The 24,532-nt window shown below is 34.7% G+C and overlaps 1 protein-coding gene across 1 annotated transcript in view; it reads right to left on the bottom strand.

Annotated features, from left to right (window-relative positions):
- LOC121410649 overlaps positions 1-24,532 on the bottom strand; it is a 64,210-nt gene that overhangs the window by 11,941 nt on the left and 27,737 nt on the right. The window contains exons 7-8 of the mRNA XM_041602876.1: positions 6,196-6,370; positions 718-823 (exon numbers count right to left, since the gene is read on the bottom strand). Of these exons, the coding sequence (XP_041458810.1) occupies positions 718-823; positions 6,196-6,370 (281 nt within the window). The remainder of the gene's footprint in view (positions 1-717; positions 824-6,195; positions 6,371-24,532) is intronic.

Raw genomic sequence — 24,532 nt, 5'->3', positions numbered from 1 at the left:
ATATGTTCAAGCATTAAGTATGCATGGGGAGTAGATTAATTCAGTATTGACAATTACAGTGTACTTTTAGGAATATCTGCAATACAAAAGAATTTTTTTCATAGAGTGAAGTTTGAATAGAGAGAATGAAAAACATTACACAATATATCATAAACATGCAATAATACTTCTCAAAAGAGTAAAATAAAGCAACAAACAAACACATTGCAAAATCCTACTACTCTGCATCATACTACCATTCCCCAAAACTACACCTATACTATCTGAATTCAACTACATCTTTCAACAATGAAAATATGTATGATTGATATTATCAATCATTAAGCTTTGTGTTATATGGAATGGACCAATTACACAAAGCCATTGATCATTTGATGTCTGTGAATGATTGTTAGCCTCGCATTACTGGGCCTAGATCTATAGAAGATGTTAACCTATTAAATTCTTACAGCTTTCTGGCAGCATTTCACAAAGTTTGATAAATCATTCCTGAACTCCAATAAAAAAATCATGGATATGCACCTCTCATATAGTACTATAATTCTTATCTTATCAGGGAATATCTTCAAAGTTTATGAAACAGATATAGAAGAGAAAGGAAGAAAGAGAGAGGGACACAGAGAATGAGATCAAGATATACAAAGGCAGATAAATGGGGGGGGGGGTAGAGAGGGAGAGTGAAAGGGGGGAGAGAAAGGAAAGGGGGGAATAACTTACTTGAGGAGGCCAAGGAAGAAAGCATGGGTTCTTAACTTGCTGTCTTTGAGACGGATGTCTTTAGACACGGTGGATGCGAGTTCATGAAGTAATCGAGTTCCTGGACCTGCAAAAAGATAAAAACAATAAAAATAAAAGACAATGAGATTTTCACAACATAAAATAGAGAATGTAAATAGATGGGCATCATAAGTTACAATCACAAATAGAATAGAATAAGAGCATAAAACAAATCACATGGTAGCATAAAATCATTCTGTTCATACAAGGCAGAACTATATTTGGTAGTTGGAGTTTATACGCAATAGATGAGGATGTGCTACATTGACAAAGATATTATTTCAGAATGCATTTCACAAGGAAATATAACCTGTATGAATCTACATGTAAATCAAACCTGTAAGTCTGATATATGATAATAGTTCTCCCCTGAGGGATGGGTATAAAATGATGTTTCTATTGTCAAAGAAGAATGGTATCATACACAAGAGACTGTGAAAGCAAACATATGGTAAAAAGAAATGCCATCCTCCAAGCATTGGCCACAAGCTAAGTACATAGGATCGTCCACAAAGACTGTAGACTCGGTGTGATGCATTATGCAGCCTCATGAATTTATTAAAATACGCTTCCATTGCGTCAGCGAAAGACATGACTGAGAGGGAGAGGGAGAGAAAGGGAGGAGATCTAGTCAATAGAGCGTGGATGGGAGAGAAAGAGAGAGGAAGAGGCAAGGAATTAAGTGGGAAGAGAGAGAGGAGAGAAAGGAAATTATACAATAGGAAGGAGAAAGACTTGAAAATGAGAATTCCACAAAGAGATGAAGCAAGAGAATGAAGATGGAAACTGCACAAATGAGAAAGGGATAAAATGAACAAAAACATTGAGTAATCAGAATCACCAAAAAGTAAGTTTGATATGAATGGAATTTCTAAAAAGTTTTTAGATGAAAATAATTCCATAGTGATTAATATACTAAATGAGAAAAAGAACAAGAAACCTGCTATACTTTGATATAAAAATTGTTACCGAACTAGAAAAGTGAATTAAAAAAATAGTTGTTACTTAGAAATCGTATTTCAAACTATTACCAGCATCCTGCATTTACTATCATTTTTTTCATCTTGTCCCTGGTTAAAATTTAATATACAGCAGTGGCATATAAATTATCTTACTTCGTTCATTTAAACAGGTCCCTAAACCCTGCGACTGCCATTTTGAAGGATTTTCAGGTGATCGGGGTCACTGCGCACAAAGCAATAACATCACCAGCTTATTACTCAAGTAATATATGAGGCACCCATACGAAAGAAACATGTGTTTATCAACATGCTTGTGGTTCACTGCTACGTGTAGAGGCATGGTTAAAATGTCATATGGCGCTAAAAATAACTGTGATTAGGTAGAGCAAAGATGGATGCTGAATTGAATGGTATATGCAGATGTGATATTACAGGAATGTTCATTAATATCTCAATTCATCATCTGCATCTTCAATTCACCCTCATTTGCGACATGCTTTCTTCTCATAATTAAATGATTACTTTGCCATGATAATGATATCATCATTTCCCTTGCTGTAGATCTACTTGTAATAAGCCTGCCTTTCCTTTTTATCAATACTCATTGGTGATATTGCTTTGAAATTTATGTCTAGAAAATTCAAAGAGATGGATATTTATATCATTGAGCGTAGTTGTGCTCTATGCTGCCCATCACATTAATTTCATTGTTGTACGTGTTGTATATTTCATGTATTTGTGCGTCTAATATTCAACAACAAAGTTTGTACAGGAGCCTATGGGATATTCGTCGGATTTCGGTCCTTTTTAGGGATACGCTCTGATACTGCACAGGCAATTGATGCAGACAAAGATATGTGTTTTTTTTAATGTATCGCTTAAAACACTCTATATGGATGATAATGAAGTATACAGGCACTCACAAGAAAAAAAAAGATAAATGGACAAATTAAAAGTTTTACTCACTGTAAGAGTATATATGGATGAAACATGAAGTTCGCACCGTTAATGAGAATCTAATATCACATTTATTCAATAAAATAAATATCTACAGTGTATACTACAATTCTGTTCTGGAGGCAAGTTATTCATAAAGGCCACTTTTTCATCATGGATCGGACAGTGACATCAGATGCCTTGCTCTTCATCATATATCACACTCACGCTCAAGGATTTTCTCATTAATCTAAGCAAATTAGTTGTAGCGAAATCTAATTTCAATAAGTACCCATACTTCACGCACGGCATCTCTGTGATATAAAAACAAGCTGTATATCTGTGCCATTGGGTTTAGTGTACTTAGGCTTATTTACCAGGGCATTCACTGTATAAATTGGATACTTCATAATTACAAGGACAACTAAATGGCAGAATTTTGATATCTTGTTTCCATTCTACCTGTTGGCAACTGCAATGTTGTATTCTTGACTGGCTTACAAGGAAGATATAATAGGAGTTGTTGCTTAAGAAATAAAAACAAATGAACATACTGGTAATGAGACCTAAAAATACAGGATTTATAGTTTTAAAATACCTATTTGAGAGTTTCATATGTGAAATATTTTGAATAAAAAATCATGACTAGTATTCACAAACAATATCAGTCTTTCAACACTTGGTTCTTGAAAAGCATGCTCCACTTATGTTAAAGGCCTACTTTGCTTCTTGTCCATTTTATTTATCTTCATAGGGATTAAACTTTACAAATTTGTTTTGCTCTACTAAAATCGTAATTGAGCCTTAAGATGTGGCTCTTGCACAGAAAGCAATTTGGACAGCAGCAAAACCTTGAATGATTTCCTCTAAGTTTCATCCCCAAAGTGCAGAGATAAATAGATACTCTATGGGTTTAAAAGGGGACAATTCACAGAGGAGACCTCCTGAATTCACACAACCCCCTTAAGACAATTAAAACTGGCGGAGAGATCTGATGGCGCAAGCCATGTCGCCAGACAAACACGCGCGCGTCCAGCTGCAAACACGGTCAAGATGAAATCTAAGACGATTAATCTATACCTCCCTCCAAACTACCCAATAAAAAGAAAAAAACGGTTTGTATCTGGGACAGAATTTCAGTAACCCAGGAGACGCTAGGGCAGAGTCGAGAGAGCATCAGGCTTTTTTCCCCCCTTTCATCTTGTCACACCAAAAAGAGTTGATGTCAAGCTAATGTTACAGGTTATGCGACAGGGCGGCGGCGGTCGAATCTAGGGGCTATTTGGACAGGGATGTCGCCATCCTGTCTGTAATGTCCAAGCCAATGGATCAAAATACAACCACTTGAGGGAGACGTGGGAATGGGGAACGCAAAAGCAAAGAGAGAGTGTATTGGAGAAGGCATTTTCATGAGAGAGAGAGAGGGGCCCTATCTCTGGCTCTCCGGAGTATGCTTTTGGTTGAGATGAAGCTCTCAGCTTGGAGCCAGACTGGTTGACCATGGATACATACATAATGGATGAAGAGAATTACCTGCCATGCATTTCATGCTAAAAGTCAGGCATTCGCAAGTACAGGAAAAAAAATAAAAATCACCCAACACATGAACTCTATGATATAAGGTTACAAGAAAAATGAACAGTAGGAAGTGAAGGGCAGAGAATAACAATGATAATGAATGGTGATTAGAATGACATATTTATGTCAATGAAAACTAGATGTTGGGTACCATTCATTGAATTAATAACAATCCTAATGAAACTATCTGCACAGTGGCAGACATGTGTCTCAGGCATTTGTCTCATCTTCTTAAATTTTCATCAAAGATTTATTCCTTTGCTTGGTTCTTAAGTTACTTCGGGCACTGACCTGCCTCCATTGTGTTACGCGGCCTGACTCCTGCATTCGTTCTATATGGAGAGTTATATCCTTGAATGGTATTTACAGTGGGTAGCTTAGGACAAGATAAAATGCTGAGAGGCACTCCATATTGTGAAGAAACAGGCAAAACAACTGTTACCCTGTTCATATACGCCAAACCACAAATCCCGCAGCTTTTTGAAAGATTGTTGGAATTTGGTTTATTTCAAATGAAAATAAAGTTCATTGTCTAGATTATATTCCAATGTGCAGTCAGTCATTGTGTAATTGATGTTGTCATGTACATGACTACTGAAAATAAACTTTTGGTATATATTTTTAGGTTATATGTTTTTCCTTCTTTATTCACAATCAATCGAAAGCATAATCACCAAGGCATTAAATGGTAACATCTTAAATGATCACATTGAAATTAAGAACATTCTTGTGTGTCTTTTGTATGTTAATAAAATATAAGAAGTGCCCTTAACTTCACTTACATCAGGACTATAACACATTTTGATCACAAAAAAGTCAGTTACTGAAATTTGAATATCTGAAGCAATCATTTAATAGCATGGTTGGATTTTGAGCCATGGTAAAGGAAAAGAAGCAATAATCCATCACGTAGACAGGTCCCCATGAATAATATATCACTTGATACGCAGAACTACCACAACTTTAAATTAGAAAAGAGGAAATACAAAAATTCAGTGGATTTGCCTTTTTCGCTACTTTTGTTCTGCAACGCAATGACACAAAGCTCCATGCCGTAATTAGTTTATTCCTGTGTAACGATAACATGATATCATAGTGTCTATTCTTAGCTTACAGTGACCTTTTTCGTAATATGTTTACTTGTGTTTCTGTTGTTGTTATACGATGAGAGACAATTTTCATACTTGAGCCTGTGTTGGCATCCTTTCATCATCGTTAGCCATCAGAGATATCAGCCCCGTTGCCCTTACTCATTTCCCAATTGTATCACTTGGCAAAGTGATGACTTGGTAGAATGTCAAGACATAGGCTCTTTTTCAATACTTTTTGGTATTTCTAACACTTTCAGGATCTAAATAAGGAAACACATCACACAGTAGATGTCTTGATAAGATTTCTTTGATGGAATGTGCGCTTATTAGTCAACACCTAGAAACAAGTCATCATCACTCTCTGCATGAACTGTATCTTCTGCACGTAGGACAACAGGTCCCAATGTAGTGAAAAGTATTAAATCTGCAAATGATAGATGCTATTTTTGAAAGTAAATAGCAAGGAATTACACATACAAGATTTGTTTGATTATGTCGGTAGTATTTCACCAGGTTTATTAATGAAAATGATCTGTGTTAAAGTCACATAAAGATAAAGGGTTCATCTTTAAACTCAGTGGCTTGTACCACATCCATTCTTCAGCTTTCAAAATTGAAAAAAAAGGATTAAAGGAAAGGAAGTTTCTAAAGATTATTTAATATAAATTTACAAAATTACCTTTATAATTTTATGCTTTAAAAACAAAACTAAAAATGTTGTTGTATATTTGATGTTTAATGTTTTTTTTTATTAAATGAACAATATTCATTACACCAAAAGAAGTTGACTTCATCCAAGAGTAAAATACAAATGCAAAGTTGGGAGGATAAGGACCAATGATATCACATACCAAGTTGTGTAGTAGCCTCAACGATGGTCCAAGTTGTGTTCTTGATACGTCCCACCAAGAAACTGGTACTATGGGGGCGGAGTCCATCCTGAAGTATCCTCATCAGGGCAGGGCATAGGTAGTGAAGGGCCAAGTGACCAATGTCAGGGGTCTTCCATGTGTTGCCAAGTTGGGCCTACAAAGATTAAAAAGATTGGAAAGATTAAATATTCAGTCTTGCTTTAAAAAATAGAGAAATTTGTGGTATTCAATAATGTATGAGATTTCATACACTATTAAAAAGAATTAATAATTCATTTAAAAAACGATTGTGGATCAGATTCAATTGAAACTATCGGGGTATACAAACATGCATCAGTATCTCCTGGATCAAGACTACAGAATACAAGAAGGGTGCTGATGTAAAATATAATCGTAATTCCCTCATCTTATGGGTGGCAAATATTTTACAGGTTGCATACAGATTTTTTTTTCTGAATGTAAAAACTCCAGCGAGTCCAGCCCCAATTATAATAACCCAAATTACATAGCATTATCAGTCTCTACATTCTCTAGCTATTAATATAACATGAATGAAAGAGGAACACCTTAATTTCAGAGAAATATAAGAAAATTTCATTATTGGTATTGGTTGTTATTGAATAAGAACGCATCCCAATATCTTTCAGCAATGTGGTTTCAATTATAATATAAACACACTAATCTTGTTTGTGAAAAATTGCATTTCCCACATCCGAAATTGATCATAATCTTTCATCAAAACCTCATTAGAACACCCAAGTTCAGGCCCAGGACAGATGAACAAAGCAACCCCATAATAATAACCTCATTACACAGCAATATTGAGGGTAACTTTCATTTTCAGTGAAGTCAGATTTCATTGTGGTATGAAAGAGATGAAGCTATTGGGATTGTGTAGGGATGATAAATCAATCAAAACAAATGAATGAATTTGATTTCATTCAATTACAATGTAAAGAAAAATGTTGATATAATTCACATATATTTCTGTAAAAGAAATATAAAATGTGGTGTAAGGTAGTGATTAAATGCCCAACATCTTTAGTGAATTAAAGTCTTTAATTAATCAAAAATTGAATTGTCTAGATAGCAAATTTACCCCGCAAAAAAATTTCTTCAATTTTCAATAAACATCAATAATAGCTGATGAGTCTGCTACATAGATAATTTATTCTAAGAAGAAATTGACAATGACTTGATTTGTGATTTCCTGACCTTTGTTCATACTAACTTTATAGAAATTGAAATTTTGCCAGGACTGTTTAAATCTGTAACAAAATATCCAGTGTGAAAAATAAACCATACAAACACAAAGCTGCAGTTTATTTCAAATACATATTCTCACCATGACTACAACAAGGGGAGGGAAGAGGTACAAATTGAATAAAAACAGATGCTGGATATTTCACTTCAAGCCGATATATATATATATATATAGATGAACAGCTTTTGTGTTATAAATTTATTTCTAAATCTAATATAAAATTCCATAACCTAGATACAGAGGATTCATTAACCATTATTGAATTGGAGAGTGACTCTGTATCATTCTGCAGAAGAATTGGTTATGGGTGCAAAATAAGAAAATACAGAAATCCTGTTCTTCTAAAAGCATAAACCCTCACGCCTACTAAAAGCAGGAAGACCTTGTGCAAAAGCACATGGGAATGACAACATTTGAAATAAGTATTCAATGGATTAGAATATCAATGGAAATATGAAATTAATAAACATATAATGGAAATATGAAATTAATAAACATAAAAAATGTGATACTGAGTATTCATCTACATATATTTGATATTGAATGAGGTTTTTTTTCTTTATCACAAGTCTCAACTGCTACTCCATTGGGAAATAAAACCTCATATTTTGCGAAAAAGTTAAACAAATGGTCTAAAATGCAAATGAATTTATTTTTTTTCATTTATCATATAGCAGCATGCAAGAAGAATGGATCAAATCTAAATGAAATATGTTTATCAAAGCTTCAAACCACACACTGTCAGTGTGTATTAAGCTGACCTACATAGCAAGCGGTTCCAAGTTACATCGCAATAATACAGCAACCCAAAATAATTGATATAGAATGGATTTCTATCTCATCTTATTACAGCATTTCCAGCTCAGCAAAAATGGTATGACAGGATACTGGCTTGTAAAAGCAAATAGATTGGGGCAAGGCCATTTTTCAGTGGAAAGATAGGAAATGTGAAATTGTTCATAAATCAATCGAAATGGATGTGCACTTTGCGAGAGGAGATTGCCGAGGGTTCTTTGACGTAAGAGCTCTGTATCTCACTACGATCCTCACAGGGTAATTTGTCCAAATCATAAACTAATAAGAATAACCATAGGAATTTACTGGAAATGGAAAACAATTGCTGGGCAATGGTTGTTGAACTCGTCGTGGATTAACCCTCTCTCTTTCTCCCCAGACCACTAGAATTCACATAAACCACCAAATGAAAAGATGATCTCACCACAGATTTAGTTACATATCTTTGGATTGCATATTCCTGGCTCCAGATTGATTTTTGTTTTAAAATAAAGTATAGTCTAAATAAAGCAATCTAAATGACAGTGTAGGGAGAAAGCATCATTATGCAAATATATTTTATTAATGTCAAGAAAAATTAAAAAGGGAATTTGATCTGATTTCTTTTAACTTAATGGATACCTGCCATCCAAATGGTTTGAAAGATGACATTTACCTATTCATCTTGTGCAGCATTTATTGTAAAGTTCAAATGATTCCTGATGAAACCAAATCTATATATAAACATTTCGATATTGAAACTGAGATTATGAAAAAAGATCAGGAAAAAAGAAGATATTTGTGAGTGGATTTGTCTTGATGATGTAATCACTTGTGATGTCTGAAGAGGAAAGGAAAGATCAAAATAAACACCCCATGGCAAAAAGCAACAGACAATCTGTTCAAAGAGAAAATGAAGTAAGAAATATATAATTATTTCCAATGGAAAGTGGAGCATGAGATCAATAAATGTGGAACTAATTCAAACATCTTTTAAAAAAATCAATTAGAACAAAATCAATGCATCTAGTCTGAGCGGTACATTGCACCAGGAACGGGCGGTTGCAATCATCACATTCAAATCCTATTGCACATTATACATGTAGGGAGGTTCTCATCAAAACCCCAAGTTAAAGATTTTTATTCAAATTTATTTCAACTGGCTGTAAACTACGTATACCTTGGTCACATTTGCTCTACGGCGGCTGTGCGACGAGTCGAAAACAGCCGTTTTAACATTTTTTGTGCCAACTACATATAGATGGTTTGAATTGTAATTAATAAAACGTAAATGTGACCAAGGTATAATAATCAATGTCAAGATTTCAGCAAACTTATGATAGTAATCATAGTACTTTGTATTACTCTTTGGAAACTGGGTCTAATTTAACAAAAGTTATAAAGGCAATGCATAGCATGTAGAGGCTACTCATTGTAGATCAGGGAATTGTTGGTTTAGTTGTACATCCATGGTAGAACATTATTCATACGGCGTCATGTATAATGATAGGTGCAACACAGTCTAGCATCATTGATTGGAAATGCATCATTTCAATTATTAACTCAATTATTCATGGTTGTAAATTAGCAGTTCATTGTTCAAGTTAATTAGTACATTGTTAAGAATACAAATCCTGTAACAAGTCATTAATTTTGAATTTCTTTGAACCCTAAATGACCCAAATACTTCTGAATAAAGTCAATCACATTGGCTAAATCGTGTGACTTATCAGTCCCCTATGTGAAAAAAAAAGTTAACAACATGTGCAGAGTATGTCTACACAAAAAAATATGCATCCTTTTATTTTTTCTAAAATGGGGGAGGGGGTGACAATGAATATTCTCAACATGATCTAGCAGGTACAAATTAACATATTTTCAAGGTGGTATTTCTAAATACAAATTGGCTAATAATTCTCAATGATTTTCATTTTGCCAAGTCAAATTTTTGCATAAAAATATCATGCTCCTTTTTCTCAAGTAAGAGATATGCCATTCTATTTATTTCCATGGCTCTGGATAAAATCATCCTTAATTATCACCATGACAAGATCCTAAGGGCCATGTCCTTCTAGTAATGGTTTCTTCCTGCTATTATTGGGTGTAATACAGCAACATTACTTCATTGGCAAAAATAGCAGGAAGAGAGTTTGGCTGAAAAGACATCATAACACCCGGTAAAGCATTTTTTTCTACATGACCAGTTTGAATAGTACATGGAGTTTGTGAGCTAATTCCCATTATAGAGGAAATTAGTTCCACAAGCACGGCCATATTAAGCAATAAAGAGCACTTTTCAACTTGTCCCTTAATTCTATCAATTGTTATGCAGTAGATTCTAAATGGATCGTTTCTGTTTAATGTCAAATTTTGCAGAAATGACCCAGTTGTGTTCATGAATTTTCTGACTTTGCAATATGAAGGAATCTTAAACTGAAATAAATATGCCTGCAATTTATGACAATAATAAATCATTTTAACAAATAAGAAATAAAAATAAAATCATAGACAACTACTATGCAAAAGAAATTCATGATATGAAGAAAAAAAATAATAAAAAAATCAATGTATCTCCACCAACGCGAGATACAAGGTTTACTAATTCTGCCCCTGTTGGCCCTCAATGATGGCAAATCTCTTCTGCAACATTAAATTGAAATCGTGTTCAAGAGCACGCTCCTGATCAGCCCTGGGGTCCCAGGGCTAGCACATGTTAAGAACATGTTCTTCATCATATCAAGATAGAGAGAGAGCCAAGAGTTTACACAGAGGTGAAGAGGGTAACGTCACATGACTCAAACCTCCCGTTTCGAACATTAATGTCATCACGTCCCTGGGAGCAAAGAGCTTACAGAATGATCTGAAGAGGGGGAAGGGTTTATTTCCCCCAGCTTATAGCTCTTAACAATATGAGAAAATACATTATGATTACCACTCGACATGCAATTGAAAATATAATAGCGCTAATGACCTATTGGCTCTTAAAAATACAGTAAAACATCACCTAGTGCCTAGCATTAATAACAAACAAATAAATGAGCTGTATAGGTAAATGCATATTCTTAATTTCTGATAAAAAAAATAAAAATCAGTCCAGGCAGGATATGGTCTTAAATGCTTGGTATGGCAAATCACATGAAATAAATAACTGGACCATTTTTTTTTTCATTTCTTTCCATTAATACATAGATAGGATTAAAATGATTTCATATCTAGGAGAGATTGCTCACTTGAAAAAGATTTAAATAAAAATGGATAGCGCTTCACTAAATCTCATAGGTCGTACAGAACACATTCTAAAAAGTAGCGATTAAATGACTGCAAAGAATTAAATAGGATTTGAGAGAATTTCACTATGTGATGCCCTACTACCTGCCTAAGCCCTTGTAATTCTGCCAAGCCCTTTCTTTGCTACTGCACAAGACATGGGTGTATGCTCTGCATGAAACATTAGAAGACATGACTTGATGTGATGCTGAAATGTGATGATGTCAAGTCTAATGAGATTTTCCGTTAGCAAACAAACCGCTATGTTGATATGTGTACGGTTCAATGACAGATGTGTATCTGGGGCCCCTGGGGTAGTGACCATACCTTTTTTTTGTACAACAGCAGAGTAATTTTTTTTCTGCAGTACTATACACAGAATAAGAAATATAAAATTTCATAGTGCTAGGAGCATGAAAGAAACGATCACTCATTTCAATTAATCATCACAAACTCGCTGCCCCCCCAAAAAAAAAAAATTCTATACAATTTTTATCAATGTTTTCATATCTTATCCTGATAAAGACTCATGACCCTTTCTAAAAAGATAAAAAGATAAATATAGAACACCCAAAATCAAATTGATCATCTATCCCATGAAGGAATGGCTGGCTACAAGGAAATATATTACTTCAATCAAATAAATCATTTCTATCTAAAACCGTTTGTCTGTAATTGCTGCTGAAAAACAGATTAGAGAAAAAAAAACCTTGGCAAAGGTACAAAGCCCTGCCAACTGACGCATGCTGGAGAATCACTATGGGGATTTACTGCTTAGAGAATAAATTCCTAAACAATGCTGAATGTTTGGCCAAGTATAACAAGCTTTCCTGAAATGTTGTGACTGCCTGTCAACATGAATCAAAGAACATTGATAGTAAATTTACCCATTATGCATTGTAATGTGACTCTCTGATCAGAGAGATTATTCTATGAATAGTGTAATAAACATAAAAATTCAAAAAAGAAAGGAAAAGTGACTAACCTAACAGACAATTTCAAAGAGACAGCTGCCAATTCTCCTGTACAAGACCATATCAGAACTTAACATTTACGATATTGTATAGTTTTTTCTAAAGTACAAGTCTAAAATGAGCACAAAATAATATTTCATAATTATTTGGGTCACATGGTTATTTTATGGCTACTAAACTATACTACAATCATACATGTATATCACTACTTAAAAATGTACATCTATTCACCTCCTTTGAGTTTATCATCAAAGAGCTCAGTGTTTACCATTGGCAAAAAGCAAGAAGATAAGAATTAAATTGAACGAAGGTCACTTCAATGGGAAGAAATTTATATACAACCAAAGCAAGAATAATCATCAATATCACATTTAGTACTGCAATCGGCAAAAAGCAGGAATATCCTAATTAATCTATCCTGCGCTCACGTTCCATTTAACATTAATGCATGAATTGTCAGATGCGACATACTGGCGACATGAAATCCATAAGCATACTTCTCCAATTAACACCTGCCCTGACAATTTCACCTGCTATGTTGAGTATTTCCCCCCTGAAATCCATAATCGGTAAACAGACCCCAACATGGTCCGTCGAGCAATGTCAATTTCAGGGGAATTAAATTTAGGTGATGATGTTATTCAGAGCCCTTTTAATCACAGCAAGACGTCATTTTAAATTCAAAACATGCAGATTGCTGCTTAAACGGTGGGTAAAGCAGATCAGATATTGGGTATGAAGGGCTAAATTTGATTCATTAGATGAAAATCATGGATTGTAGAGACGTTACCTGAGTCATGAATTTATCCTAATAGGTACGTTAGTCCCTGCATGCCAAGCCAGATTAGAATGATTCTGACAAAGCGGGGGAATTTATTACTCAGCATTTGGAAAATATATTGGTTTCAGATTTGTGCTCAAGTTGGGGGATTGAGGTTTTGGCTTCTGGGTGCTGCCAAACATAAGAAGGTATATTTTCTATTAATAAAAATGGATTACAACTAAATCTTCTTGAGAATCAGAAAAAAAGAGTAATGAAAGCAGAGTACAGAAGAAAAAAAATCCAAAGAATCCAAATAACAATCTGCCAATTCATTTTCTGAATTTTTTGAAATATGATATCCAAAAAATTATAACATCTAATAAGTAGTTTGAAACATAGCTAAGCAATGAAACAGGTTATAAAGTTATTGTTAGTTCAATGTATGCTTGGCAGCAAGGGATTAAACATTTATTTTTTTATATCGACTACTCTATTTGATTGGAATAACCCTTCCTTTGTGGTGGTTCAGAGACAGCATCTCTTTTATTTTCAATAAGAAACAACAAAGACTTGACAGGATTTTTAAATTGCTATATGCCTATTTACAACAATATTTTCAAACAAAACACAGTTCTGTTGAATAATTTGTACTTTTTCCCATCCCTTTATATGTTTAACAAAATTTAAGTGAAGCTGCAGATGCATTACTCTATCCCTAGTTAATCATTTTATTTTGAGATGAAAACAAAAACAGAGGCAGATAGTAATCAGATGAAACTTCCTCTTTTTTCCATAAAAGCTTGATTACTTATCCATTTTTCAATTTGATAGTAGTAGCATTGTGCCTTCTACATCAACTGAAAGGTCTCTTTTAAATTTAGCTCTAACTATCCTTCAGATTTTCTCTGTATCAGATCAAGAGAGGAAGTTAGGATAACGTTGAATTCCTGTACTATATGATCATGTCATCTTCCCTCTTATGTCTGGGACATCATTCTTAATAAACTTCAGTAAGTTGAAGAAAGGTTTAGAGTTCAAAGACATTATTGTTATGACTTGAGAGTCAATCCAATACATGGTTCATAAAAGGAGAAATGACAGATATTAAAAAAGGAAATATTTTCAGGATTCTCACTCCACTATAATCTCATCGCATCACTACTGATAAGTCTTTATATAGCCAATGAATGTTTTTAATGAAGAAATAATATAAGATGAAAAAGTGGAAGGACAAACTGACACTGTTTCCCAAATTCTAAAATAAACAAGCCCTTTTTATCTCTGCAAGGATAACAGGCCAATAACAGTTTAGTGTTGTAGTTTCCTGTCTCTGTGTGCAACATATTTTTTGATTGGATGATGATGGCATACACTTTCAATCCTTCTTTATTCCAATAATTTTTTTCACTGAAAATACTATTCCTGTGACAAAGTATTCAATCCCTAATCCATGAGTTCTATTTCCATGACTTTCAATGGTCACATTTCAGATTTCCAAGGATTCAAATTTTTAACTAAACATGTTAAACCAAAAATATAGTTAATTCACACTTTATTACTTAACAAATATAAAAATAAGAACAGTCTAGGGCTCTGTTTATATTTCATCATTACACAGCAGATAAAGTCCACCCAGGGTACCAATGTATTGTATTGATTTAGCAGTGATCTAAGATCTTATCGTTTCATTGTGCTTTCCATTTATGGTTAAGATCCGCCCATCCTCGCTTCCGTAGCATCTCTTGACTTCCTCTTATAGCAAGGATGCCCTGTCTGAAGGCCACATAGGACATTTACCTGGGACACAATCACTTCCTTGGTTTAGAAATGACAAAACATTTCTACTTCATAATATATATTTTAAAGATTTTTCTCTTTCTTCTTTCTTTATTGAGGGAAGTTAAATTCATGTTGAATTATAGAACAAACAGGCACCGACAGCATTTCATCTCTGAAAGCTCAGCGCTCCATGAAAGAAATTTAAAGGAAACTAATTTCCCTGCTAAAGCACAAAATGAAAATGAATATAATTCACCCTGAATAAAGGCAAACAGATTTTCCAAATTAGTATTTCAATCCTCAAAATCCTATTTCCTGTTTTTTGCTATAGAACAATTACATCAAATTTGTCAAAATATTTGTGTTCTCTATCTAATTAAGCATCAATCAAACTTGACTTTCTGTTCTGTGTTTATGGTCTCTTTCCTCCCACTCATTTAAAATTGAATTGATCCAAACTTGGCCATCTCTCCCCACAAACTTTATCCTTCTCTCAATTTCCACCACTCATTCTTGTCAGTCTCCCTTTCTCTCTTACACACATACTTGCTCTCTAACCACTCTCCCCTGCTCTCCTTTTCTTTCTTCTATCATTCTCTCCCTCCCCTTTTCCCTTCTCTCTCCCCAATTCCCCTTCTCTTTTAATACTTTCTCTCCATCCTCATTATTCTCTTCCTTACCTCAATGCTCTTTTTATTTCCCTCACCCTCTGACTTGAAACATCTCTGTACAAGTCTATCTATATATCTCGGCCCCCTTCCTTAAACCTCCTTTTCTCTTTCAATTCATTATTTAACCCTCTTAAGCAAGTTAGCATCTGTTCTGACTCACACAACTATCGCCCTGTCCCATTTCGATGCTCAAATATGGCAACAGAGTCTGGTAGCTAAACACCACCTTTCTCACACAAAATAGCCAACTTTGTCATCAAGGCTCGCTGAGACAGTTTCCTTTCAATAAGTTGAATACAGGGTCACTACCTCACTTGCCTTTTGTTTTAAATGGCAAGATTGATCAATTTGAGGAATAAAACTCAGAACACCCTCCCCCCCCCACATTGTCTCTATAGAGGTCTAGTGTTTAAAACTGATGTGGTGGTGATCTTCTTTGGCTGTCATTTGTCTTTGTCTTGAGAGTGATGATGACATATATCTGGTCAAACTGATAATGATCAAACCACTGACAATGAAAATGATGATGATTAAGATCAAGTGATTATGGTAAAGCAAGAAGTACTACTGATTAGGACAATGTCAATGGGACAATGATTGATGCTAAATATAGTAATATGAAAATAAGGAATATATTGATAATGCCAATGAAGAAGAAGATGATGATGATGAAGAAGAAAAAATTCACAATTTACATAAATCTTCAGTAACTCTTCCATACATCATAAAGCTAATGACAGTAAATAATGATATTTCTTTAACACCAACATTCTCCTAAGTTAGAGAAGCATTAATATGGAATCACTTTGAAGGGACCCTTTTCATAGCCTGGCAACAAACTGTCATCCCTGACAGATACAGTACCATAAGGTGCACTCCTTCATGAAGTATAACCACTAAACATTGTGACATTGAAAAACAGCCCTCCTCACTGGCACAGTTCGAATCATCACCGGCCAAATTGGATTTAAACTGGAGGGGCACCCCCTCCACCACTGCTGTCACTATGTTCAATAAAAATGATTGAATAATAATTATCTACTGTTTATCAGTGTTTGAGGCCCTGGTAAACAACTGTTGTACAGTTTGTATGTCATCTGCTACCGATTGGTTGTCAAGTCACCCGTGGCCTCTGATTTTTATAGTATGGTAATGCTTTGATGTTTTTTTTCCAGTCGAAGTAACTACAAAATGAAACCTGGGGATTTATAGGTTCAGTTTTAATCTGTACTACTTTATTTTCTAGTTTAATTACACATTTCGATATGATGTAAGGATATTTGGTGATTTTTTTATTAAATGTAACCAATTTTCTTATGGGAATCGATAATTATTGATTGCCCTTTGGAATTGGAATAATGACATTTATTTGCCCCTGTATTATGCTTGTAGACATAAATTAGAAAATTCAGAAGTATGGGTTAAGAGTACTTTAATTGCTAAATATACTCATTTTATCACTCCACTCTGAAGAGTATTGGATAATACTCATATAATTTCCACTGGGAAATCTGGTATACATGTATATCAGGTTAATAAAAAAAAAAAACCCTCTGAAAGTGATATGAACAAACAAAAGAGAAATCATCTTTCATGCCTGCTGTGATTTCCATATGTTTTTTAACAAGAAAACTTCTATCCCAGTATTTAACTTGATATGTGAGTTGGTCAAATATCATAATAAATTAGATTTACTGGAGTTTTCCAAATAACTTGGAATATCTCATTTTAAATTTATTAGATTTGTTTTACAGTGGTCAATTGGGATGAATTAAGATGTTGACTGGCTAATTAAAGGAAAAAATCAAATCATGCAAAATCACCAATGAGAGAGAGAGAGAGGGAGAGGAGGGAGAGAAATGGAGTGGGGGAATGCACAAAACTGGTCAAGGCAACAGACTCAGTCTTGACTTTTCTCTTCTTCTGTGGGTATCAAGAAGTCTTCCGTTCTCAGAGACTTCCTCTCCTAATCAACTCTGATGAACTCAGGTTTCGTTGACCCTAATCAATGGCAACATGGTCCGCTTTGGACTTCTTGGATCAGATCAGGAAATTGTGGGAAATATGGAGGAGCAGGCAGCTGCCAAGGATAAAAGGTTTATCAATCAACACTTTCAAAAGAACTTATTTTTTTCATTTCATCTTCTCTCGAGAAATGGAAATAAATCTATCACTATACAATTACTCATATTTTTACAATACTATTAAATGACCAGAGTAGACACAACATTAAAGTGACATCTCGAGGGAATTTTTGTAGAAATCAAATAAGAATGTAAAAAGAACTATACTCTTGATTTTCATGAGGTGGCATCCTATTCCAAAATGGCTATCGTCTTTTGAAACTGGAATAGATGGAATGCATATTCTTTCAAAAAATATCTGACATGATTTCAGTCCCTTGTTTTATGAAATGTAGTTTAATGGAATTATATTCAATACATTCATTTTGATGTTTTAAATGGATTTTTATTATTTTCTAACAGAATTTCCACGACTATTTGACTTACTTTCAAAATGAGTCAGCATTACATGCAAGATATACCTTGACCTTAGAATCCTACTACACCTGACAAAAACACCAAAACAAAACAAGACAATGATGCCGTGACTTACTCATCTTGCCATTTTAAAAGCAAACTATGCCTGTTCAGCAAAAATACCTTCTTTGGAACCAGACGTCAACTTGCCTGGATCCCAAAACAACAGGTTGTTATCTGTCAAGCTTGTCAAAGGAAGCTAGCACTGATCAATATGACCTGTTTTGAGGTAAAACCACACTGTATAAAGATATATTTTCCCTTAGCATTCATAGTAGTCAACATAATAAAAAATAGATGCTGTATGAGGGAAAATATGACAGGTTGAAAGCAGTGATAAGGATTGTGTTTCCGTCTGTGATGATAATCAGTCAATTTTTAGCCCCCTTTTTTGCATGGCATGCAAAAGTACACTCATTCAGATATCCTGCTTAGCTTGGGTCCAACCACATGTATTTTGAACTTCATTACAGCATTAAAAAATGAAATAAATCTCTTCCTCTCTGGAATTATTAAGTTTTGGCTTTGAAAATAACTAAAAAGCATTTTTCACATTTCATATCACACTGCATACTAATATAGCCTTCACATAACTTTATTAATCATTTTCAACAAAATAATGCAGTAAACAAACATCTTACACTCTTGTATTATGCAGTCATTTACTTAAAAAAACATATATATATATTTTGCTATATATTTGGCATCAATATTATACTGTAAAAAACAAATCATTTTAGAGAATTTTAAATTCAGTATCATTTTTAAGTTAAACATTGTATTGCTTGAATACACTATCACTAAATACATCTTCTATGTACCAGGCTCCAATTTTGATTCCAGAAGACAAAGTATGTTAAAGGAGAAATATATTGATTATGAATGTGGTCTTATTATATATCAATGGAAAGGTAATGATGTGGGGATCATCAGTGGGTCATTCAAAAATACCGAAAATAATACAAAACGGTGAAAATCGCCGATTAAAAAACGCTAAAATGCCCCTCCGAAATATGCCTCGCATCGGTCTCTGAATTGACTGGAATTTGATGACGTCACTGTCTGTACGAGAGGCGTGATTGGCTCTCCCACGTAGCTCCACTTGCATGCAAAACCTGTTGCGTGGGTACGTTTTCTCCACACTGTCACTGAATACTTCTATCACGAAATGAAAGAAAACCCAGAATTTTATCTAGATTTGGATTTTCAAATTGATGATTTTAAAGATGAAGAGAATGATGATGAAGTGAACAACACAGTGAGGTAGTTGGAGGTAAATAATGGGGGAACAATGCCGAATAGATGATTATGATGAAAATTCAACTTGCCTGACGATCACAAGTCATGTACATGCCGATTCGCTACCAACTCATGCAGCTGCTGCTACAAGTGGTACTATACGTACACCGCGCGGGCCAAATTAAATAAAATAATGATATAACTGTACTTACAAACAAGTGAATAATCCGAATTAACCTGAAAGCAAATCAACTCAACGAATAGCAGCAGACGATATGCACCGACGATAAACTTCATGTGGCTGGGATAGATTGTCACTCGTTCTGTTGGATGTTTTTTGTAACTCATTAATTTGACAAAATTACGAAACTCGGGGAATTATTTATATATATAAAAATATAGTAACATCTCTTATTATTTTTTGTATTACGATAAAACCTCTTTTGAAGGAAAACGTTGAGATAAACTAAAATTACTTTTAAATCCCCCCCCCCCAACATGCGTAGCTTGTATGTCATTGCAAACAAACCATCGCAAACATGCACGTATTCTTTCCTTGCTGATTGAGAGCTGTGCAACACGTGCATAGATCTATTCTCTCAGTCTCAGCCAAGGCGAGCAAACAATACGGCATGTGTTGTTGTGATGGTTTGTTTACGATCACATAATGCTACGCATGATGGGATGATCTTTTACATCTAATTTTAATTTACCTCAACGTTTTCCTTCAAAACAGGTTTTATCGTAATTCAAAAAATGATAAGAGATGTTACTATATTTTTATATAGAATAATAATTCCCCGAGTTTCGTAATTTTGTCAAATTAATGAGATAAAAGTTACATCTAACAGAACGAGTGACAATCTATCCAGCCACATGAAGTTTATCGTCAGTGCATATGCCATATCGTCTGGTACTATTCGTTGAGTTGATTTGCCTTCAGGTTCGGATTATTCACTTGTTTGTAAGTACAGTTATATCATTTTCCTTCTTATGATAGACTGTCTGAATGTGGTTATTCATGTTCAGCATGAATTCAATTTGGCCCGCGCGGTGTAGCTAGCACTTCCAGCAGCTAAAAATTGGTAATGGTAGCGAATCGGTATGTACATGACTTTACTTGTGATTGTGTTGCAAGTTGAATTTTCATCATCATCATCATCGGCGTAATTCCCCCAATTTACCTCCAACTACGGCACTGTGTTGTTTCACTTCATCATCATTCTCTTCATCTCAAAATCATCAATTTGAAAATCCAAATCTAGATAAAATTCTGGGTTTTCTTTCGATCATTTCGGGATCGAAGTATTCAGTGACAATGTGGAGAAAATGTACCCTTGCAACAGGTTTTGCATGCAAGTGGAGCTTCACGTGGGAGAGCCAATCACGCCTCTCGTACAGACAGTGACGTCATAAAAAATCCCCAATTTCGCGGACGTAATTCTGCGTGTTTGAAGCATTCAGAGAGAGAACTTTAAACTATCAATTAACTGAGTTTCATCCGTCTCCATGATAAATGATGTACACCATCGTGTTCTCCTTATTTTCTCCTTTATTGTGATATATGATTCTCCAGTTTTACGATTTTCAATATATTTCTACTTTAACAGTTCAGTGTCCACATCACTCACATTTGTGTTTTGAACTAATTAGACATAAACTTCTTTCATATAAACAGAGATGTAACACTTTAGGTCAGACGATTTTAATTACTTAGCTAATTGCATGGTATCTACAAACTGGTTTAGTGAAATGAGGTCAGGACTAACAATTTCACAGAAAGCACTCTTTCACGGTTGGCAACCCCCCCCCCCCCCCCACCTGCCATCGCTATGGCTCCAATTCTATCATCAAAAGCTTCCCAATCTTTATTTTGCTGGCACAGATAACTACCAATAGCAGACCTGAAAGATTTATGGTGTTTAGGAAAGGAGAGGAGGATAGCATGTCAGTTTGCCTGGTTCATTATTGCCCTAGAACTGCCATCATCCATCTACCAAACTCAAGCAGCCATTTTGAGCAATTTCTAATTAACCCCTGTGTGACACAGATACATCATCCCAAGATCAATTAATTACCCACCCTGCTCAAGTTGATAGCACTCCTAAAATAACCACACACACACTCATAAATCTCCCTATTGGACATCTTGCAATTAGTACTTTTTGACCCAATACCTGATCCAAGTAATTAGCATCAAGTTTGTCTTCTCAACATATCGATCGGAAATACAGTACGACTTGAGGTGGTATTTGCGGCAAACACCTCTCTTTCCTTACGGCTTTGGGGAAGGGAGACTTAACAAAAGCAATTATCTGTTTTACGTAAATGGCCAAATGGTCAGTGGATGGGATCAGAGGATCGTTGATGGATCGATCTTCTGAACTGGTGGTCTGCTTTTTGTTGACGGAAGGGTTTCATTGATTGCATTGATATTTTCACTCCACACTTGAGCTCTAATGTGTAGGAATAGATTTTTAGAAGTGCAAACTCCAACAGAGCTGATTGCCCTTTTGAAATTAAAAGCAATTAAAACCATTGCAAATTAAAATACAAGTCCTGTTCAGTGTAGTGAATGATTGCGAGCTTATTCTTCCATGATCACAGCAAGATCATTAACTATTGTTCTTTTTAACTGCCAATATTTAATGTCTTAAAACCTGGCAATAATTCTTGAAAGTATATGGTTAAGTTAACATTATACAAAAAATATACATTCATATTGGAAATTCATTATTTCACTTGGAAATGCAGAATTACTGTCATTTGATAGCCTATGAGTACCACAAGTATAACTATACCAGATATTACAACTGCATTCATTGATAAGAACATGTCACCTTGTATTCCAATTAGAATCATTTATTATGGATAATCATCCCCATGGAATTCATTTAAATCTCACAATCACCTTGGTTTTCAATGAATAACAACAGTTCCAATGGTGATACTGCATACATCCAAGCAAATCTAGAAGAGAGATACCAGCTCTTGTAATTATTTCATGCCTTCTATGGCCCCAGACCTTGATTGTGTTCATTTGTTCACCAGTTTTGCAATAACAGGGGCCTACAGAAAAGGGGTAAAGGTCTTCCAAAACATGTGCTCAATACATATGCCTATCCAATGAGATGACATACGTTTCCACTTACTTTCCCTTGAAATATGCATTTCAATTAAGCAGGACATGATAAATAGGGTTGGGCACGAAGATGCAAGTACACATGCACTCAGGGTACTCAGTGGTAACGCACCCATGCATGGTTCATCCTCGGGGTATGCGGGGAAATGTAATTTGTAAGCTGATAATTGCTATCTTGTTGTACGAACAAATGGAGGTATAGTGCCCGGACCAAAGGTCTCCCTGCGCAGTCATCATGGAAATCATCAGTAGATATTGAATAATTGATCTTATTTGAGAATGGTTAACACTTGCAGTGCAACACAACTATCTATGTAATAACAGCTAAATTCCCAGGCACTGCATAATACAGTGTGGTACATGGGGTGTGGCATTCACAGGTTTATGTTGCCAATGGAGGGAACAGGTATTATTACTCGTTTTGCTTCAAGCTTTTCTCATTCTGCTAACCTATGAGTAATTAGATAATGTATCTATTTTGGGTTACTTATTACTATAACCATTAACAGGTGTAATAAACCTTGGTATCTTACACTGCTATGAGTACATCTAAGATTAAAGTGAGAAATTTAACCTATAAAGGGTAACTCATGCTGTTGTCAAGTTTTCTTCATTATTGTTATTTATGAATAATCTAAAGGTCCGTCGCAATGGAGTGCTTTTTAGGAAGAGCTTTGAAAATATGCCCCCCCCCCATGGCTAAGAGACTTGGCCTGACTCTATTATGTGTCTAAAATTATTTTCGTATTCAGTTCATATGAAACAGTGCATAGCAGACTTATCTTGTAAGAACATTTTGGTGATTCCAAAATCTCATATTAATATACACAAACTATTTATCGATGTATTATAATCAATATTCCCATTTTACTTTTAAACAATTTCACACACAATAGGGTGTCAATAACTTGGGTTTATTATTATATTTTTATTTAAGTATTACATCCATTACTAACCATGTAGATAATTTTGTTAGCATCTTACTTTTGTATACAAACACTTCAATTAAATCAACCTCAATTTCCCTAACATTTTGGTTTTCTCTTAACATGACAGTGAAATATAAAATGAACAAAAATAATGCATAAATAGAAAGAAAAAGAAAAAGTCACCTTAAACTAACCTTTCAACATTCGCTTGAGCTGGGGGGGGGAATGCGCATTTTCATTTGTGAGATAGTGAAATTGGCCCCTAATCCTGTTAAAACTGTAGCTGCTACTGGATTTTATTCTTTAAGACCTTGCCATCAAGAATTCAAGTACTGTAGAAAGCAACTTTTCACTACTTCTAAATTACATCAGCTTATGATTCATTAATATAATCATAATAATATAACATCTGAGGTCGCAAGCTTATCTCCAAGGCAATATTCGATTAAATTAAGACCTCGAACGAATACAAACTTCAGCTATTGGATATATTTAGTGCAAGGAGGATATTATAAGTAACCACCTACACTCCAAGCTGTGCCAGAGTAATTAAGTACAATAACTAATCAGACAAGTACAGAATTTCACTTACTCTTAGACAGAAACAGATGACTGAAATTATAAAAAGAATGATCAAAGTAACAAACTACCTTCATGTGAATTACACTTTTAGAGTCTTTTTAGTGTGCATGTGAAATGGATACATGTATGTACCTTATCAAAGACTAATCATCTCAAAGTCTCTATAGCACAACAGGCACCATGGTGGCACCTTTGAAAAAAAATTATATTCAAATCAACAATTTACAAGACTGTGTTTTACAAACATTTAATCAATGCAGAATACTAAATTTGTTCTTTATTTAGGTGTTTTGTATACCATGTGTCTTTGGAGCATGGTGAAAAGTGTCCACAACCCGAATATGGCGGGAATCGCTTCATAAAAGCCCAAGTTATTCTCTGGACCACCATGA

Source organism: Lytechinus variegatus, chromosome 3 (assembly GCF_018143015.1).
Source record: "Lytechinus variegatus isolate NC3 chromosome 3, Lvar_3.0, whole genome shotgun sequence".
In the NCBI taxonomy this organism is placed as follows: Eukaryota; Metazoa; Echinodermata; class Echinoidea; order Temnopleuroida; family Toxopneustidae; genus Lytechinus; species Lytechinus variegatus.
Note: the sequence above shows the minus strand (reverse complement) of the source record. Positions and strands in the feature narration are given on the sequence as shown.